Raw genomic sequence first — 22,016 nt, 5'->3', positions numbered from 1 at the left:
CTATATGCTGGTGGATGTTTCTCTTGCCAATGCGCAGAAAGTGGGTGGGGGATAGTGGTCATCTCTGGCTATATTAAAAATGCAGATGAGGCGAAATGAGCAAGGTAAACCTGCTAGCCTGTAAATGGAGTCTGGGGCAGATTTAAGGTGGTGGTGGCGATGATTGGAAGCGTAACTGTGAATTTCTGTTTTTTCCAGAACATGGGTTATCTAAAAACTATAATTATTAATGCCTGTTAACGTATAGTTGTTTTTAAGGTTTAGAATACACAGCACTTAACTCAGTCTAAAGAATGTTTATTGACTGGGGTTTTCCCTAACTTTCATTAAAATGGAAAAAAAAATACTTTTTTGGGGGTAAAACGATGATCATATCCCAGCTCAGATCTTCCCAAGCCCCCTCAGTTCCTTCCAGCCTAACCCCCACACAACACTTTTCAGACTCAGAATACTCATCCCTGGGGGTCAGGGCCCTTTTCCCTCCTACCCTTTTCAAACAGTGACAAGAGAGCACTTTTTCAAAGTTTTATAACTTGGAACAAGCTTGTCTGATTAACCTTCAACTTTTTTTCAAAGAATTTTCCTTTGGGGAGGAGCTACACATAAGAAACTGTGTTTGGAAAAAGCATTTTTCAGAAAGTTAGACGGGTGGGGCAAATTCACACTGATAAAGGAAACTTTAAAACCCTTAGCTATGGAGTCACTATTGTAAATGCATACACATGTATGTATAGACATGGATATAGACACAGACTCTGAACTTACACTATAGGTGTAAACCTTTATAAACAGGAATATTATAAATACAGGACATGCCAGAGATAAGAATGTGATTAGAAATTTCCATTTATAGTCCTGTTAACTTGGATGCATATTGCAGTTGATTGGGGGTGGGGGGCTGGCTTCCTGTTTTGTTCATTACTTTAAAACTTGCTTAAGTTATAGCTTGGCAAATCTGTCTGGTTGGAGAAGTGTTGAATACCATACAGAGATGCCTAGTTTGGGCTATATTGGATGGAAGGATGTTGGAGGTAAGGGAGTGGAGGTGATGGGTGGTGGAAGGGAGAGGCTGTGGGGAAACTCTACCAAATGTGTTAGTGTACCTATGCTGTATAGTTAGATGCAAGAGTGGATAATGATAGCAATGGAAGGAGGTGCAGCAAAAGTGGGTCTCCATTAATAAGGTAGGGAATAAGGTTAAGGAGTTTAAGGCAGTGGTCTGAAAGGAAAATCTAGAAGGAGTCAGATTTCAGTGTTGGAGCACTCATTGCAATGAGTCACTGAGAGAGCCTGAGAGCTGCCTTTGTTTCACTCGAACGTTGGAGGAGACAACAGACTCCAATTTTTATTAACTTTTTCTTTTCAGAAGTAAAAATTCATGATCACTGAACATTTTTCCCACTTAAGGTCTTTCAACAAACTTTAAAAAAAATGCTCTCAAGGTAAGAATGCTAACTTTTTACTTTTTTCTAGAATTTCTGCCTTTAACTTTTAGTCTCATCTTTTTCTTCTTTTTTTCCTCCCTCTTTTTGGCAAATTTGCTCCAGGCATTGCTGGCGGCCCTGGAATTTGCTACTGCTGCACTGGGGTTCATTTCTCCCTGTTGTTTTAGCGGCTCAGGTCATAGAAGGTAAGAAACTCCCCAGATCACTATTTAAACTGAGGCTAAGGGTTTCTTTTGAAATCCACATTCCTAATATGGAAAGTAGTTGTGCATTTCAAATTTCTAATATATTTGCTGGCTGCTGTTTTCAGCTTCACTTGGACAGGTTGCTGCTAGTTAAGAGCTATAATTGCCATTTATTCTGGAAGGGTGGGGGGCTAAAATCAATAAATTGGTCCCCAAAAGTAAGAGAGCATATGATGTGCTCTCTCAAGGTTATTTGAGAGTGCAGTAAGAGAAAAAATCACTTCATGTGTTATATGGTGTCTATAAATTACACTTGGATTTACAGAGATGCAGAAGGGTAGTATAGATCTGTCATTCTGGTATTAACAGGAGCAAGTGCTAAGTGTGGTGTGATCTCTAAGGCATTATGTGATGCTGCTTCTGAGTGTTACGAAGTTGTGCTCCAGAATGCCTGAGCACATTGTGCCTTTCAGATCTCTTCAGTTATTTTTTGACTAGCATGCTGAAATGAAAATCCCTGTGAATGAAAATCCCTTTTTCTCTTTCTCTATATAATGCATGCCTTGTAACATGGTCAACACCAGTCAATACCTTGCAGTTTGTACAGATGATATAACTTTTCAGCATATTTTAAAAGATACTGTATTGATTTAGAAGTTTACATACTATTGAAGAAAAAGCAAATCGAGATTGAAATGTTAGGTTTGCAGCACGGACGATAATCTACCTTAAAAAGAGTTTAGCTCCTTCTTCAACCAGAATTAATTGTGGATCTTAATTATGTAGGCAACACCTAGATTCTATAGTTATGAGAGCATTAAAAAGGTACTGCATAGAAAAATACAGATTGGAGATAGGTTTTGGGGAATATTCAAATCTCTTTCTTTCTTTTCTTTTTTTTTTTTCCAACTGAGGCATGCCGCCCAATGTGTGGCAATGTCACAGCCAAATCTCCAGCTAGCTATTCCTTTCACTTCACTGGGAGGGATGCCACATGTTAGCAAATGCTAACGGCGAGATTTTTACATATTGGCCAAGTATGTTACGTTACTGGACTACATGTAATTTATGAATGCTACCGTTAGGAACAAGCTATGAGAAAGACGGGCAAACATTACATGTATTTCATTTTCTGTTCATAGAGAGTATGATGCATATACTATTTGGATCAACTTTCAGCATCATATGAAGATTTAGTTCTCATGTAAAGCTAAATACAGCAATACACTGACTAAAATGTTTATCTTGGATTGGACAGTCAGATGAAGACCTATAGTACAGAAAAACACAAGTAGAAACCCACATGTGGTCATAACTGTATGGGTCATACATTGATAACACTTAGAATAAACATGAAGCTCTTGCAAGAGATAGATCTAGCACAACAGACCTGCTACCAGAGACAGAGCAGTCAATGATATCAATTACATTCAGTCTGGTAAGATGCTGATTGTCTTCACCTACAACTGACTTGAATGTGAGTTCGGAGTGCTCAGCACCTTGGAGGATTGAAGCCCATAGATCTTTGACTGGTTATCTCACTTTTGGCATAGATATTTTTGTACAAAACGGTAGGCTGATATATAACAGTAGTTCAGCAAAGTGGAAACTGCTCTCCCATTAATGTGTAGAGGATTTTTGCAGGTAATTCAGTACTTATCCAGATAAATGCACATCTTCCCATGTGTGATTTTACCACTTGTTTCTGAAAGGAGATTAGAGTTCTGTCAATTTTTAAGCTTTCTTACTAGCTGCTACTGCTGATGTCATACCCGTGGTCAGTCAACCCAAAAAATATATTGGCCTGACTTTTGTTCTCTTTAATGTTTCCATTTCCTAAACACTAATAAACTCTAAGCAGGCTATGTCTACAAGTCTCTTTCAGCATTATTGATTTCCAGGTTTCTCCTAGCCTTTGATTATCGGGGGATGGCCTCCTACTGCTACTTGGCTTCTCTCCCCCCCGCACCAGGCAGCCGTGGCTTACAGCCACAATTTGGCCCTGTCTCAAATACTTTATTTTACAAGCTGCTGTGTTATATCTTATTTCTTAGTGGTGCTGTGTCACATTGTAGCTGTAAATGTGTATCATTTCTTTGCTAGAAATTACTCTGTATAAAGTGATTCTTCCCAAGGAGTCGAAGAAAGGTAAAGCTTGGAAATACTGGCATTGCCTGCCTATCTGTTGGAGGACACTAAACTTTGGAATCAGTAATGTAGAGCCCAGTGCAATGGGGCTACCTGTGGTGGTGGTGGGGGGGGGGCAGATGCTACTCCGACTGAGTAAGGGTGACAGAATAAGCCCCATACAACTATTCTTGTTAATCAGGGAAGACTTAGTAGGTTGTGAAAGTCTCCACATATTGTAAGCAAGATATGAAGCATCGTTTGGTGGCATCAGGAGGATAAATATGTCATCCTTCCATGATACTAGTAATTGGTCAGTCCTAGTACTTGTCCAGCCAGATTGTGCCTGGACCTCATGCTGATACACAGGGGAAATTGGGGAAGGTGTAAGTTGCCTTCCCCATTTGCATGATCCATGGAAGGGCCAAGTAAAGTTGCAGCCTCTGGCCCAGATCCACAAAAAGACTTAAGATCCCAACCTCCCACATTAGGTGCCTAAGTTAAAAATGTAGGTGTCACTGAGCCTCAAACCCCTCATTTGGCTGCCTTCTAACTCTACGTGCCTAGAATCACTCAGTGCCAATATTTTTTGCTGTAGAAGTCCCCTAGATGCTTGTTTCTGCCTCCAGGCATGCACAGTGCTGCCTTAGACAGGGGTCCTGCTGCCTAACTCACACCGAAGCCCCAGTGCGGCCTTCAAACCAGGTACAGATTGGCATTCTCCCAGCTATCTCCCCAGCAGGGCCCAATCCAGTAGGCATGCTTTGAGCATGCCTAACTCCACACAAAATCATTGGAGGACAGCAGCAACCTCCTATATAGCCTTTATCCCTGTGTACTCATCCCCCATATGAGACCCCCAGTTTATACCCCACCCCCCAATAAGGAGAAGGGATTTGAACAGGGGTCTCTCACCTCTCCGGTGAGTGGCCTAACCACTGAGCTATGGATAGTCTGATGTGGGTGCTCTGTCTCTGCAGCTGAAGTTGTTCCACTATGTATAGATAATTAAATATGCAATGGGCCAAAGAGACAGAGTGAGAATGACACTATCGTCCAGTTGTCTTAGGGCACCTGTCAGGTGACCGGGACAGGGGCAGTCTAGCCTAGTGGTCAGAGCAGTCGTCGGGCACTAAGGACTAAGGTCAGAGCTGGACTCAGTAGTCAAAAGCTGGAGCCAAAGGTTAGACCGGAGGGCAGGAACTGGATACCAGAGTCAAGAGCCAGACTAGAGTCTGTAGTCAGAAGAAGCCAGAGCCAAAGTTTGAGCTGGAGGTCAGGAACTGGGTCGAACAGTGTATCAGGCAAGGCGGAGTTCAAGGCAGGTGCAAGATAGAGGCAAGGCTGAGGGCAAAGCAGGAGCAGCAGGACCAAAGTAACAGAGAAGCAGTCACAGTGGTGGGTATGAGCACTGAGGGCCGGTGGAACTGCTGCTGCTGGCCTCTGGAGCCACTCAGGTGGTGTGGCTCATCAGGCAGCCTGCTTGCAGGCCAGCTGTACTGATGAGGTTGCCTGGAGACTAGCTCTGCTCCAGAACCTGGTTCCTAGTAGCACCTCACCTGAGAGGTGGGAAACTCAAGTTCAAATCCCTGCTCATCAGATAGAGGGTGGAATTGAACCAGGATCTCTGAATGCGCAGGTGAGTTCCCCTACCACTGGGTGAAAGATAATAAGGGAAGTGGCCACCCCATGACTGTTTTGTGTGGAGTTAGGTGTTCACTGGCACTGTTCTTGCAAGAAACAGCACAGATACCTGGCTCCAGGAACGGGGTTCCCAGCTCTGGATTCCAGGCTCTGGGTTCCAAGCAGAGTTAGGCTCATCTCTCCAGCCTGGACCTAGGTGCCTAATCGTAGTGAGGAATGGGGCTTAGGACACTCCCCTCTATTTGGCACCTGCTATTGGCTAGCTTAGGTGGCTCCTTGCCTAGCATCCTGGCTTTTTTAGCTCCATTCTCAGGCACCTATCTCTCGCCATTAATTATACAGAGCGCCTAGGCATCTAACCCAGGCTTTGTAGATTCCATGGGGTGGCTAGGCGCCTAAAATTTAGGCACTACAATGCCATTGTGGATTTGTGTCTCTGTACTTTGGGGACTGCAGGAATGATTCCCCACCATGCTCCATCCATATGCCCCTGGAGGCTTATGTCACCTCAAAGAGGGTGGAAAGAAGGTGGGGCCATGCCAGAGAAGGGGTGTATGCTATACCTCATAAAAGGGTAGAGCAGTGAGTATGCAGCCTGTGTATGCCCAGGAATTCCAGGAAGTATTCTGCCTGCTAAGCCAGAAAGCCTGCAGTGTTTTCCCTGACATGGTGGCCTGTATCCCCTCATTGTGGACTCTGCTTAAATGGCATAATCAAGTCCCTAATGATCAAGTGACTGTTTTTAACACAACAGCAAATCCAACTGCTCTGTTTTGTTGTCCAGCCAAAATACAAAATTAGTCGCAGTTATATACATTGCATTTCACAATTGCACGTTTTTCCATGTGACACGTTGCCTTATTTTAAGTTAGCTACTAGAGCATGTGGTTATAATACCTCCAGAGCCCTTTTCATTGTTCCAGGAGCTAAGGGTCAGTCAAAAGTGTTTTTTGAGGGGTAGTGTAGATCGTTCCCACTGGATCATAACACAGAGTGCCTGCAAGGCAGCTAAGTGTCTGATTAAACTTGGGATATTTGGCAGCTCATTAAATAGATTAAATTGTTCACAATTTCATGGGAGAAAACCTCACCTCCAGTGAATGATTTATCTGGGGCTAGATTGTGCCACACAGACAAAGCCCCGATGCTCGGTGGCACGCTGAAACTTCCTTTCACCCCCTTCTGCATCACTCTGCTTGTTGGTACACAGGTGGGGCAACCATGGCCCTTCCCTCTCTTTGCCCTCTGCCAGGTGATATGCCCCCACGAGGGAGCAGAGTGGGAGAAATCCTTGCACTCCCCAGAATGGGCTCATAAGGGGTGAGAAGATCCTTAGCCCTTTCCACTGCACCCTCCCACTGCACACCCTCAAAAGGGGCAGGCAGAATCTGGCCATTGAATGTCATCAGACCTGTTAGGGAGCTGGTCAAATTGTGGAAACCTTTGTAATTACAATAGACGAAATTTGCATCAAATAGTACCTTATTCTGTTTGTTTGTAGAGAGACGAGTCAGAGCCTATTAAGGGGAAGTGATGGAGCTGATTTACTTACATCAGTGATTGTCATTTGAACTATTTAGGTGCACATTGTTAGAATTTCTTCCTCTAGTCGTGACACTGCCTCATGTTTGGCCATTTAAGAATTAAGTCCTCTACCTTGTGTTTGACGTCCGTGCAGGGCATTGGTTACTAAAGGCCTCATTGTGCAAGGTGCTGAGCACTTTCCACTGCTCTGAAAGTCAATGGGAGTTGAGGGTGCCCGGCATTCTCCAGGACTGTGATGTATTCCCAATTGTGGCATCAGATTTGGAATTGTAGAGTGTGAGTGCTGAAGCAGAGCCGGGGTAAAACTTGGAACAGTGGCAGCCTCTTTGAGGATCATCTTGCTCTCATTTCCTCAAAAAGTCCCATTCATTCTTCTAGATTTCAAAATATCTCAACGCTTATTAGCGTGGGGTGTAGTACTTGACGGCCAGAGCCACACTGTTTCATACTTTGTTCCGAAAGAAAGTAGGCTTATTTAAATTGTTTGATGTGACTTGCAAATGTGGAACCATATACTGTATCTAAATATTTTAGGTCTGAGACCTCTTACTTTTAAAGAGCTTTAAAGCTCTCCCATCAACATCTGGGTTTTATTATTAGCAAAGCTACCCAGCGCCGGCCTACTGTAAATAATATGCTCAGCAACAGTTCACAGAAAGTAAATATTTGTCTTTTGCCTGGAATCTGTGTGTACAGAATGGCTGACATTAGGTTGTTGACATAAACTTTGTGCTAGGGACCCCTTGGTTCTAATGAAACCATTCCAAATTATTGACTCGCGATGACTATTGGCCACCTTGCTGGAATTCAGATATGTAGGCGGATTTGTATTTCTACTCACAATGTGCCAGTGCAGTGGGTGTAGAAAAGAATGCACGTAAGTAGTAATTATATATGTGTGAAACAGGCTCATTATCCACCACTATGGTTATGGCAGTGTTGACAGGAATGCTCTGTTCTTTTCAATTCCGTTCCAAGAAAGGAAACAACTTCTACAGTCAAGCTTGACTGTACAGAGCACAGTGTTTCACAGATAATGTAGATGCCTCTAATCTTGTTCCAGCTCCAAAGTGAACATTTGGACATTGTCAAATTGCACTGCAGTCTACATTAAACAAGCCACTTCATATCTTTAAACTGTGTCTTCGGGGTGTTAGCAGCTGTGCAAGTTGTTAATATGCAGTCTGTCCTGGTGTCATGGCTGTTTAAAATGCCTTCATTATCAAAACAGAGCCAGTTTACTTAGAGAAAATTGATGAGGGTAATCTGTATAAATAGTTGAAGGATCTGGTAACACCTATGGAACAAATTTGCTACCTCAGACTTGTCCTATCATTTGCTGTTCTAAATGGATTAGTGTACCCGGTGCTGAATTTTGTCCTAGCTCTTCAGGACAATAAATGGCATATTTGGTAACTTGCTCAGCTGAGCAGCTAAAGGTTCCCAAGGCCTCTTGAGGGGAAACAAGTAGGGGTGCAAGTGTGTATAATTAGTATAGTGGCTATGTTCATTTCCACTTGTCTCCACAGTTATCAGAATGGATATGCTTCGGATGGAAAGTCATTTTAATGTTCCAAGCTAAACTTCATGATTTTGCAAGTGATATCTTTATATATATACCACTAATTATGCTTCAGTGAGTTGCTGTGCTGCATTTGCTGTGGCAGAATAGATTGAAATCTTCATTGCAATGGACTGGCTCAGCTGCAGGCACTGCAACACAGGAAATGTCATTTAAGCAGCCTGAGTGGTACAACATCCTTTGAGTGTTTATGTACACGTGCATCTGCTCATGCACTCATGAGTTTGTCAAGGCTTTACGCTGAAGCTAGTGTCAGTGCTTGCATACAGGAGATCCTCTGCAAGAAATACCTCCTGTATGCAAGCACTGACACTTTTACACCACATACCAAATTACAACTCCTCATTGCTCCTACCATGGATAAATTGATAGAAACATGCCTGTTATGGGGGAAAGGGAAGTATAGGCAAAGGAGTTGCAAGAGGTATGAATTTGGCCCACTATATTGCAGTGCTCTTCTGGCAAAACCAGAGGATCAATTGAGGAGCCAGAATTCATACATGAGAAAGGCACTGCCACGGGCACTGTGTGCAAAGAAGATAACACAATGGCACAAGGGGGCATGGGATCAGGAATCGTCTGTAAATCACAAATGAGGCCAAAACAGAAACTTCGGATTTGCTTCATGCAGTGACCAACCATTTGAAAGGATTGAATCCCATGTTGTCAATAATATGGTCTGGCACGAGGCACAAAAACAAAGACTTTGTATACATTCGTTCTGCCTGGGATTAATGCAAAATAAGAGAGTGACACTGGCAGACTAGGTACCAGCTCATTCCAAAGCCCCAGGCCTCACTGAACACTTACAAATGCATAGCTGGAAGAAGAGCTGTGTGTGGCTCGAAAGCCTCTCTCTCTCTCCAGCAGAAGTTGGTCCAATAAAAAATATTACCTCACCCACTTTGTCTCTCTAATATCCTGGGTCTGACACAGCTACAGTTACACTGCACATATGTGGCAGCCAGGCCAATTCCCTTGTGTATTACTATAGATCAAAGTGATAGCTAAATGTATGAGTGTATTTGGTGTTTAAACTTCATGCAAACTAATGGGATGCTGCATGCATTGTTTTCACTTATCTGTATCCTGTTATAATGTAATTGCAAACATTTAATGAGTGCAGGGGACTGGACTAGATGACCTCTCGAGGTCCCTTCCAGTTCTATGATTTACATTGTACATACCCTGTTACTAAATAACCCATCAAATAAGAAAGAAGTCAGAATTTTAACAGGAAAGTGCTAATTCTTGCACATTTCAAAGCAAGAGGGTATTGTGTGTGATGATTGGAGATGAAAGTCTCTAAATGCATTCCTTTCTCTCCATCCTCAAAGAAGGAGCCCATGTGAGTAGTGACACTGTCAACTTGTTTCTTTGTGAGGAAAAAGAAGCTAGAAGTATGGATGCAAAGAAAAATTCTTCATCTCTGGACAGTGTGGATTTAACAGAATAACTGAATGAGAAGACTGAGGTCCCCAGAGTTTTTCTGGGTAAGCCCTGAGAGACACTTGGGAAACTGGCAGAACACTACATCTCTGATACCATTTGGAATTATAGACTGTGACTCACCAGTATATATAATTTTACCTGCTTTAACCTCTCAATAACTCTCATTCCCTTTTTGTTAGCTAATAAACCTTTAGTTAGTTCACTATAGAACTGGCTACCAGTGTTGTCTTTGGTGTGAGATCTAGGATGCAAATCAACCTAGGTGAGTGACTGATCTCTTGGGACTGGGTGTAACCCTGGAATATTTTGTGATTTTTGGTGTAAGTGACCATTTATTACATAGCCCAACTTGCCTGGGTAACAAGATAGACCAGAGTGTCTAAGGGGTCTGTCCATGATTCCATTATAAGACTATTGCAGTACTTGGGGAGTTCACATGTCATATGGGGCTGGTGAAATCTAATTATAGAACATACCATCAGTTTGGGGTGTCTGCCCTGCTCTTGACAGTTTGCCCTGAGGTTGGTACTCATGGTTGTGAGTCACTCTGGATAGTGTGACAAAGAGTACCTGAATTAACACCATGAGAAACATATTGCAGCCATCCTAATCCATAAGCTTGAACAAGTGGGACAGTCTAAGTGACTGGCTAGAAAAGGGAGTTGCCAAAAATGCATTGGGTTTGGCAGGTAATTGCAGAGATCCTTCACCTCTGTTGTGCTCTCTGAGCATATTTAATTGAGTAGTTCTGAGGTCTTCAGTCTATTGGCAAGAGAGTAGCTGAGGCTTAATCAGGACACACAGATGAAGACAGACAGACACCGAGATGGATTTAAATGGCAGGTTGCACCTTTGTTAATTTAACACTGAAGACTGGCGCTATAGGCCCAATCCATCTCTCACATACCAGCCATTCAGCTGTGTGGGGCTACATGGGCTCCCACCATATAACCAATACCTCAGGATAGACCTTCCTCAGGCTACCCCAAGGACTCAGCTCACTTCTGAATCCTCCTGGCCTCCCACCCCACAATGGGAGGGCGGGTAGAGTGTGCTAAGGGAGTACCTTAGTCTGCAAAGTCTTCCGGTCTCAACTTCTTACAGGAACAGGGTCCACCAATGAAATCTTGGGTCTCATTTATATTTGGGAGCTGGGCCTTTTTGGCCTTTATCTGCACTGGATTCTTGCTGCAAGTTGCAACACAATGAATTAACGTTCCTGTATATTTCTAATATTACATTTCCAAGCCGTGCCCCTTTCAACTTCACTGTGCCTCCACAATGCTGTGTGCAAGGTGAGAAAACCCACCAGATCTCTGCCAGTTGGGTCTAGTGGGAAAAATTCCTTCCAGACCTCCAAACAGGCAATCAGTCAGACCCACAGCGCCCTGAAAAAACCCAGCTCATACACTACAACTACAAGGAGGAGTGGGCAGGAGAGCTAAAGAGGATAGGAGGTCCCTACAGCCTGGGAAAAGGTTTAAATTAATGGGAGAGTGGAACATGGGGGCCAATCAATCCTTGTTCGCTCCCAGATAGCCAATGGGAGGCAGAGAGCCAGAGAAGGAGAGGCCCAGGCTGGGCATCTTCAGGCAGGCAATCTCCCTCTCTCCTCCTCACCTCTGGGCAGCTGTCCAACTCCGCCCCCCTCCCAGCCCTACCCTGCCCCGTAAAGCAAGGAAGCATTCTTCACCTTGTGAGCACTAAGGAGCAGGAATGAGTGGGCTTTTGAGTGAGGATCATGCTAAACACAATGGCAGCCAGAGAAGCCCACATAGACTCCACCACAGAAACGGAATTTTAGTGAGGCTAGAACCCTTGGAAATTCCAGAGAGAGAGGCACTTTTCCCATCTTGTTATAATTCTGTGGTATGGTCAATTCTACCTAAAATATAGTCAGCTTGGATAAAAATACCTCAGCAGGTCCAAAATCCTTTCTCTAGGAAATGAGTCACGTTTGCACTTTATTTATTCTTTATTTGTTTATTTTCTTGCAGCATAAAACATTTTAATACAACTTTTCCAGTGTTCTTGGCAGAGTTCACAGGAAGACCTTTATCTTGTGAGCTTTTTCCAGCTGCATAAGAACAAAAAAAAGTCAGTCCCTGGTTGTGCATTACTCTAATCCAGGCTACTTAATACCAAGTTGGGTTTTGGTCCCTGGTGCAGTAGTTACTAAAATGTGTATTGGCACACAATTGTAAAGATACTGTAACACCGCCAAAGACTCCTCCAATAGACATTGATGCCTGTTGATTTACAAGCATGCTAATGTATGGTTTAAAGTTGCGTCTTTTCTCATATTAGTGTATACATCTCCATGAGATTTAAAAACTCGTTTAATTAAGACATTGGCACACATGGCTTTAAAAAAGAGAGTTCTAATCTCTATAGTCTGTATGTTCAGAGCCCAGATCCTCAACAGTATGATTTCAATGGGGTTTAGGTGCCCAAAATACTTTTATGGATCTGGGCCAGGATGACTATTCAAGATTTATTTATTTATTTTAATTCAAAGCAGCATACCTCTTCCTGCCAGAAACATTCTGGAAGCAAAATATTCATGTTTTGATTCAATTTACATAGTGAGGCTTTACTTTTTATATCTAGCTCCATAGCTATAACATAGAAAAAGTACGACAAAATAACTCACTTAAACTCTGACTCACATTCAACGGAACTTCAGCAAATGCACAGTTAAAGGATTTGTTTTCTCCACCCACTGTTTGCAGCATTAGTATTGCCAAATGCTTGTACTAGTTTTCTTCAGCTCTCCAGGTTCGTCAAGTATACTATGGAGGACTGAGCAGGGGACACAAGTTCCTGCCAAGTGCTCCAGGGCCTGTAGGCTTTTAAGATATATTCAGTAATGCTAAATTCTGACCATTTCCGAGAGGATTCTTATAAAGTACTCAATCCTTTAATGTGAAAGCAGGGAAAACAGACTCAGTAATGGACAAGCACTGAGCAAGTGCATATTTGTGACTCACAAATCAATCTTTGGCCTATTAGAGCAATTGACAGAATCCCTTAAAGTGAAATCAGGTTAAGTGTTTTAAAAATACTTAAGCAAATTTTATTTTAAAAATTATTCATTCCTTGCAAGTGCTCCAGTGATCCTTGTCCACTGGCTGTGTTTGTTGGTCTGGAATAGTCACTGATTTCTTAAGAGGAAATCAACAAACAGTAATCATCCTTAGAGAACTTAATCACAGAGGGCCATGTTATGCAGTATGTATAAAACCACACAGAATATCTGGAAGCAGGAAACTCCATGAGTTGAAACATAGAGACTTTCCTTCAGATTCTCCTGTCAGGAGGTGCTCTCCTTAATCCTCTTGCAGAGTTGATAAGAATCATACTGCTGCTCTACTGGGGACCCAGATCTTCCAAACCCAGGTAGAGAACAGTAAGAATATCCTTTTAAAGGTTTTATAGTCAAATTGTTACATTCCTGGTAACTTCCTACGCTGGAATGTGGAAAAGTCAGAGAGATTACTTAAAACAAATTGGAGGAAACACAGAATTCTGATTAGGAATGAAAGGATTCGTTTTGTGTACTTTTGAAGGGCTCACACGGCATGGGTATCAAAATTTGACTCTGACACAAAATACTGTATTATTCAATTCCCATTCTGGGGTGTGTGTGCGTTTGCCCTGTCTCCATGGTAATTGTTTTGGAAGGGTATGGGCGGGGTGCTCAGTGTCAGATTGTTCCCTGGATCCCCCAAAACTTTTGTATAGTCCTGCATTCTGGTTGGAAGGATTGAAAAGGGAGAAGAGAGAGGGTAAATATGCATGGCTGTTGGTTGTTAAGGGAATGTCTGTCATTAGATGAATTTTGAATTACAATCTGATAACTGCAAAACTTGGGCTCAGCCTGGTCTCCGGAGCTAATGAAGTGCCTTCCATTAAGAACATTCAGTCAGCAGGCTCTGAGTTTGAAAAATGTAATGCACGAGTGTGGTGTTTAGATGCTGCATGTGATTATTGGAACTGGGAGCACTGGCTGTTGGGAGTCCAGGGCCGGCTCTAGGCACCGGCAAAACAAGCCATGCCGCCCCTAAAAATGTGCCCCGGCTGCCCTAGCTCACTTCCACTGCTGCCGCTTGCATGCCACAGCGCGCGAAACAGCTGATTCACACACCGCTGCTCCCCCTCCCTCCCAGGCTCTCAAACCTGGGAGGGAGGGGGAGATCCCGAGCGGCCGCTGATTTGCGCGCCGCTGCTCGCCCTCCCTCCCAGGCTTGAGAGCCTGGGGGGAGGAGGCAGGGCTGGGGATTTGGGGAAGGGGCAGAGTTGAGGTGGGGCCGGGGGTGGGGTAAGAAAAAAATGGGGGGATGGCCAAAATTGTTTTTGCTTAGGGCAGCAAAAATCCTAGAGCCAGCCCTGTGGGAGTCTGAAAGGACAGGAAACAGGAAGGAGGGGGGAGGAGTTGAGGAGGCTGGGAGAGTTCCAGAGTGTGCAGCTACAGCTTGGAAAAGAGACTTCCACTGTAAATAAAGTTCTTTTGAAGTTGTTAATACTTTGCTTGGTGGATACAACATTTTGGTGACGAGAATGGGATCTTCTGCCTCTGAACCCACCTGCATCCTTTCTGCAAAGCCCAGGTGAGCCTCCAATTGCTTTTACTGCCTGGATCCGTATGTTTGAGACTTATCTGCTTGCAATCAGTGCTACAGAGATTTCTGAAGTAAGAAAGCGTGCTCTGCTAATTCACTGCCTTGGAGCATAAGGGCAGCGTATATTTTACACTTTTCCCCTTGCAGATGATAAATATGAGACTGCACTCACTGCATTAAAGAACTTTTTTGTGCCAAAAGTGAACATAGTAGCTAATCGCTATAGATTTTGCCAGCATGAGCAGAAACCAGGGGAGACTATAATGCAGTATATGGCTTCCCTGAGGAGTCTGATTGTAACTTGTGACATTGGGAATATGGCAGATGAGATGATTAGAGACCAGCTCATTGAGAAAACAACGTTTCATGTAAGAGAACGCTTACTTCTAGAACCACAACTTACACTAGAAAAAGCAATAACCATTGCTACTCAGATTGAGTCAGCTACAGCTGAAGCCAAAATAATGAGCCAGGGCACAGGAGGCCCAGTCCAGGCTGTGACTCCTTTGCAGAAAAGTTCATTATCACTGCAGACAAACAATTGCAAAAGGAAAACTAATGAAAAGCCACTGAATCAGCAAATGCAAAATGCAGTAAAAGCATGCTTTCGCTGTGGATCCCCACAACATCTTGCAAGCTACACAGGATGTCCAGCAAAACTAGCTCAGTGCAATCATTGCAAAAAGATTGGGCATTTTGCTAAAGCATGTCGCAGTAGCCAGTTCAATCAACAGGTGCAAGCAGTTACAATACCAGATGTTACTGTGCTGAGTGTAGACAAAATCACTACTGCACATATTCCAGAACAGATAAAGTGCATTGTAAATGTTTCTGCCATACCCTCGGGCAAATCACATTCTATTCAGCTAATGTTGGACACTGGCTCAGTAGTATCTATACTACCTGATTCCATCTATTTGCATTACTTTAAAGATGTGCCTCTTACTGAACCCAAACTTCACTTGGTATGCTATTTGAAAAACCATATTCCAGTACATGGCTGCCTGCCAGCAATAGTTACTTTTGGTGATTGCTGTGTAACTGCGGAGTTCTACATTGTCCACAAATGCACTGCTATCCTTGGCAGAGATTTATTAGCTGCTTTAAATCTCAGGGTAGTTAATGGACGAATTGATCTTCCTCAGCAAAGCACTCCTGCGGTACACACACCAGTTTCAGCTGGGACCCGCTCCAGGTTGAGGAGAAACTCGGCTGTGCTTATGGGTTTCTGCATAAAGTTAAAATGTGGAATAATGTGTTGCCTGTATGACAGAAATTACGGCGCTTACCATTTTCAGTCAGGGAAGCTGTTTCAGAGGAACTTAGAAAACTTGTTCAAAAGGACATTATTGAAGAGATTAACTTCTCAGAATGGGTTTCACCTATAGTAGTGACGCAGAAGAAGGGTGGAGACATTCGCCTTTGTGTAGACTTAAGGGAGCCAAAAAAGCTATTGTGATTGACAGCCATCCTCTTCCTCACATAGAGGAAGTATTTGCAGAACTCCGTGGAGCAAAGAAGTTTTCTACTCTTGATTTGCAGAGCGCATACCACCAGGTTATGTTGCATGAAGATAGCAGAGACCTCACAGCATTTATTACACATGAGGGACTATTTTGTTTTAAACGTGTTCCATACGGTCTCGCATCAGCCCCAAGTGTCTTTCAAAAAATGATGTCATTGATTCTGAAGAATCAACATGGAGTTCAGTGCTATTTGGATGATATTATTGTGTTTGGAAATACTACTGAGGAGCATGACAATAATTGCAGTCTGTACTAAACTGCATCAGCAAAGCAGGCCTCAAGCTCAATAGGTCCAAATGCAAATGTAGACAAACTGAACTCTCCTTTCTGGGGCATACAATTTCACAGGCTGGACTAAAACCTGATCCAGATCATATCCTGGCAATTTCAAATGCTCCTCCTCCAACAGATTTGCAAACCTGGCATTCCTTCTTGGGTCTTACCTCCTGGTATGCAAAATTCATTCCCAATTATGCTTCTGTCATTGAACCGTTACGAGAATTACCACGGAGAAGTTCAACCTTAGTGTGGACAACAGATGCACAAGTTAGTTTCGAAAGGATGAAAGACTTGATTGTACATAGTCCAGTACTTGCATTATTCAGTCTCACATTGCCCACAATTGTAACTACTGATGCTTCTGATTATGGACTTGGGGCTGTTCTCACACAACTTCATGAGGAGAATACAGAGAGGACTGTTCCATTTGCTTCAAGGACACTAAGTAATGCTGAGAGAAAATATTCTACAGTTCAAAAAGAAGCACTTGCTTGTGTCTGGGTTACTGAAAAATGGAGAACTTACCTGTGGGGCCGCACATTCAAGTTGCGCACAGACCACAGCCCTTTGATAATGTTGCTCACCACGAAAGGACTGGGAAGAGCAGGATATCATATTGCTAGATGGTCTGCAAGACTACTTTCTTTCAATTATGAACTGGAATATAAGCCTGGAAACCAAAATGTGGTAGCTGATTGCCTTTCTCGCCTGTCTTTGCCTTCACCATATGGTCCACCAGGGGATGAGGATGTAGTAGTTGCGCTTATTACAAGCACTCTTACTGCAGTTACAAGAGAACAATTTCAAGCTGCTTGTTCAGCATGTCCAATTCAACAAAAATTATGGGAATTTCTGACCAAGAGATGGCCCAGTAACCCTAAAAACCTTAACCCAGTTTTGCTGCCTTCTTTTAGAGTTCGGGATGAACTTTCTTTGCTCGATGGCTGTGTGCTACGAAGTACACACCGGCTACTTGTGCCAGAAGAATTACAGTCAAAACTCATACACCTGGCACACGATACTCATCAAGGAATTGTCAGAACCAAATAACGACTACGGGATCTGTATTGGTGGCCAGGGATGGACTCTCAAACTGAAGCACTCATAAAATCCTGTGTCACTTGCCAAATGCATGATAAGACAGCAGTGACATGTACCCCTCCATTACAGCCTGTTCCTGAATCTGCCTGGGAAAAAGTGGCGATTGACATTGTAGGACCCTTTGATACTGCTCCACTTGACTATTTCAGCAAATGGCCTGAGGTGGCGTTTACATCGCAAATTTCTTCTGCTATGGTAATTAAGTTCCTCTCTTCAGTTTTTGCTGGGAAGATAACCCCAAAGAACTGGTTTCAGATAATGGTAGTCAATTTACTTCCCTGGAGTTTGAAACTTTTCTAGCAGAGAGGAACATTTTACACAGGAGGTCGTCCCTATATTACCCTCAAGCCAATGGGGAAATCGAACGATTTAACAGAAGTTTGAAAGAGAGTTTGCAAACAGCTAAACTGGAAGGGCAATTGTGGATACCCTTCACTACTGATTTCTTGCAAGCATACTGGGTTACACGACATGCCACAATGCAAAGATCACCCGCAGAGTTACTTCATGGGAAACAGATGACTACTAAACTGAACATTGCTGGATTGTTAAAGGCACGACCTGATGCCCCACACAAGGATGATGTGAGAAAGACAGTTGAACAGAACCAAGCAAAGTCTAAGGCTTTCACAGACAAACGGCGGGGTGCTAAGGAACCAAAGTTTGAGTGTGGTTCCTTTGTTAGAATACGAAAACCTGGAATCTTATGCAAAGGGGACCATAAACTCACAGCTCCTCTTAAAATCATAGAGAAGAAGGGACCTTACACCTATTGATTTTTCTGATGGGTGGGTATGGAATGCTTCTTATCTTGCACCTGCCTATGAACCAAGAGGAGATTATGCCAACACCCAGTCTGCATTGGATGACTTCACTGTAGAACCAACACAACAAGACATTGCACTGGAACCGGGGCTTGAGAGATGGCCTGTCAGACTCAGACGATCACCTGCCTGGACTAAACACTATGTTATGTAGTATCTACAGTGATTTCAGTGTAATATCCCTGCCAACAGTATAGTGTCTTGTTTCATATTTGTTCCTGTGGTTAGAACAACAATATTTATTTTAATTTGGAAGGTTTCTTAAGAGAGAAGGGAATGTGGTGTTTAGATGCTGCATGTGATTATTAGAACTGGGAGCACTGGCTGTTGGGAGTCTGACAGGACAGGAAACAGGAAGAAGCGGGGAGGAATTGAGGAGGCTGGGAGAGTTCCAGAGTGTGCAGCTACAGCTTGGAAAAGAGACTTCCACTGTAAATAAAGTTCTGTTGAAGTTGTTAATACTTTGCTTGGTGGATACAACAATGAGATACTTCAGATTGGTTCATTCTGGCCTTTGAAGATAAGGGCCCTGAATTGTCCCTCTGATCGGTTAGGCAATGAGTGCAGAGTATGGAATATTGGCATTATATTGCTCCTGTCTATTCATTCCGTGTAGCTGGCAGGCTGACACACATTGGAGTTGCAGGAAATTACCCTGGGGCTTTGTACAGTTAACGCTCCACTGCCTGTTGGCTGGATAGGAAGTACTTCATCGGATTCAGCCATGTAATCACCTTCTTACCAGCAGCTTTATCCTTAGAATTCTCTCTTTTTTTGGGCAGGTCTGTGAGCACGTGATCCAGCTCATTTTACACCATACCCCTATGCTGCCTTTCAACATACATACACACAGAATGGGAGAATGTACTTGTCAAAACCTGTTGCCCTCTTGATTCAGTTTTACCACATCCTTCCCCTGGAACTGCAGACTCAGACATTGCAGAACTGGCAAGGGATTGGATATCACATCTGCATTTAGGATGGAACGCCACAGAAAATGAAAACCAACCCCCATAGATCCCAGACCATATACTGGTGTATCAGCTGCCGCCACCCATTCCCCAGCCTCCCATTCCCAAAGCATTAGCAATATCGTTCCAGGGTTTTCTGCATTTGGCTTCTCCTCTCCATTCAATTCACTCTTGAGAGGAGCACAGAGCACACAGTGGTAGATAACAGTGCTCAGAGTAGCACTAATTTACAGTCCTATTTTGGCATAGCTTACAGTGAATTGCAAAACACTTATGCTCCAGAAGTAGAACATTTCCCAATTTTTTTGCTTATTTGCCAAGCCAAATATCTGTTTGTGCTCTGCTGGGTAAATTGTGCAGAGGGGCCAGTGGTGCCATGGGGTCACCTGTGGATAGCCTGTTCCCACCACATTTTACGACCATCTTATTCTTGGCACACCAACTAATGTAAGGAGAACAGAACACACTTAGAACTCAGTTTCTTTTTCATTGCTAGCTACCTGTATGTTAATGAAACTCAGGAGGAAAGAACCAGTCAAATTCATCAATAACTCTAAGCAATGCTTCAAACATCCTCACGTGCGGTGGCTATGTTGTGATAGTTTTCTGAAGAGCTGCAATTGTAGTTTGCTCCAAAACTATTCCAGAACTGTGGTTTGTCTAGCTGCTCTGGTGTGACTCATTTCTGGTGATGTCATTCTTATAATTTCAAATGACTGAACCCAGATTCAAAGGAGGTCTTGTTCCACAAATGGAAAGTATCCCCATAAAATTGAAAACAGACTTAGGAAACTTTAAACACCACATGGCTGGACTTTTTTTTCTTTTTTCCTCTAATAATGACAAACTAAATACCTGGCCTGACTTGTAGAGATATGTTTGTGCAAGACTATAATTGAAAGAGGTTTCCTCATAAGATACAGTATAATGCATATAGGATTTTTGAAATGTGCCCTGGAAGCTGGGCTTGAGAACACACTGTAGCTGTCTCCAACAGTTCACCACAGACGCTTTCTAGGTTTTTTTAAATAAAAGTTTTATTCCTTTCTCACTCACTCCTTTGTTGTTTAATGAACCCCAAGATTATTAATCTCCTGGGCAGCAAATTGTGGGGTGAGAAGTCTGTGAGTCTCTGACATTTAAAAACAAAAGCCTCACAAAGTTCTGCTGCCCTAATCCAAGGCCCTTGGTTACTTCTCCCTTTCAGATTTGATAAATGTTGCTAGGTACAATCGAGGTTTTCAAAATCAAGAAAAGGAAGTATAAGGGAAGTTGCCTTGTGATTATTCCAAATTATAATTGCTAAGATGCAATGTTGTTTGAAAAAAGAAAAAAGATTAGCCAATCAAAACAGTTCAAGAATAATGGGAAAAGGAGTTGTTACTAGGGATGGGGCAAGAATACCATTTTTGGATTTGTCTGGGTAACTGTAGGTTTCAGTGCCATTGCATACTTAATGGATTCTATATTACTTGTGTAGGGGTGCCCTGCATCCAGGGGCAGGTAGCAGATGACAGACTGCATTAGGAGGAAATGGATGGGAGAAATCCGGGCTGTGGAAGTGTGTAATAGGAGAGACCTGGTGGGAAGACTTTGGGGCTAGGCTGGGGTTGGAAGAGGCAGGCCTAACAGGTGGTTGTGAGTGGGGAACTTGGGGGTTGGAGTGGAAGGGGTAGGCTGGGCAGTAGCAGGGATGTATCCCAGGTGTGTCCGCCTCGGTAGGTGGGCCAGGCCTACTGTACTCCTCTCTTCCTGCCACGCACAAAGTCCTCTGCTGGGCTGATGTTGGTGGGGGCCCCAGAACAGTAGTTCTTGGCATTAACAATCCATTGGGATATATGAGGCAGTTCACACTTCTCAGAGGCATTGTTTCAGGCTGTCAGCAGACTCAGGATGAGGTTGCTGCATAAATCAGGTTGTCAAACTTTTCTTGGGGGGACTAGAAGCTATCTGAGATTCTGCCATAATCACAGGACTCCAGAAGCTGGGGCCCTAGCTATAATTTGGCAGCTACTTCTGAAGTAGAAAGCAACAGGAGGTGGTGGGCCAAAAAAGGCCCAGAATTTGTAATGTAACATGCAGATTAATGGCCAACTACTGTACACTAAAGCCAATTCCTGCTCTTCCCCAAAAGACCATGTGATACATAGGTGCCAGCTTTTCCTGGCGCCAGTGGGTGCTAGACTCCCTTCCACCCCTGCCCCTCCCCCATTCCAACCCCTTCCCCAAAGTCTCCGCCCCTCCCTGCCTCTATTGGACCCCTTCCCCAAATCCCCGAGCACGCCACGTTCCCCCACCTCCCACCCCCCGTGCTTGCTGCTGTGAAACAGCTGTTTCGCGGTGGGAAGTGCTGGGAGCTAGAGGGAGAAGCAGGGAGACGGCGGAGATGAGCTGGGGCGGGGTGGGGAGCTGCCGGTGGGTGCAGCGCACCCACCAATTTTTCCCCGTGGGTGCTCCAGTCCCCAGAGCACCCACGGAGTCGGTGCCTATTATGTGATATTGCATGCCCATGCAGAGCAGACCGGATGGCAGTTTGTAAAGTGTCATCTCAAACACACACACTGACTCACACTCTCTCTCTCTCTCTCTAATCCACCTGGAACTCAGTTTGCCAAAGGATGAGAGGTCAAGTCAACGCTACCATCTAACTACTCCAAACCTAATGCTCTTAGACCACAAGATATCTATTATCTTCCTCAGCAATGTTCTTATA

General features: G+C 43.6%; 1 protein-coding gene across 3 annotated transcripts in view; it reads left to right on the top strand.

The window, feature by feature from the left end:
* The first annotated feature begins 948 nt into the window (after window positions 1-948).
* The window catches only part of COL15A1 (collagen type XV alpha 1 chain), a 299,045-nt gene continuing 277,977 nt past the window's right edge, over window positions 949-22,016 (top strand). For 2 of the 3 annotated variants that reach the window (XM_054018685.1, XM_054018687.1), the window contains exons 1-2: window positions 949-1,031; window positions 1,548-1,630. In XM_054018685.1, the coding sequence (XP_053874660.1) occupies window positions 1,015-1,031; window positions 1,548-1,630 (100 nt within the window). In that variant the 5' untranslated portion in view covers window positions 949-1,014. Of the gene's footprint in view, window positions 1,032-1,255; window positions 1,443-1,547; window positions 1,631-22,016 lie in introns of those variants that run through there. The other variant, XM_054018686.1, reaches the window with a different exon arrangement.

This window comes from Malaclemys terrapin, chromosome 2 (genome assembly GCF_027887155.1).
Source record: "Malaclemys terrapin pileata isolate rMalTer1 chromosome 2, rMalTer1.hap1, whole genome shotgun sequence".
NCBI classification, from domain to species: domain Eukaryota; kingdom Metazoa; phylum Chordata; order Testudines; family Emydidae; genus Malaclemys; species Malaclemys terrapin.
This window is presented reverse-complemented; position numbering and strand designations above follow the sequence as displayed.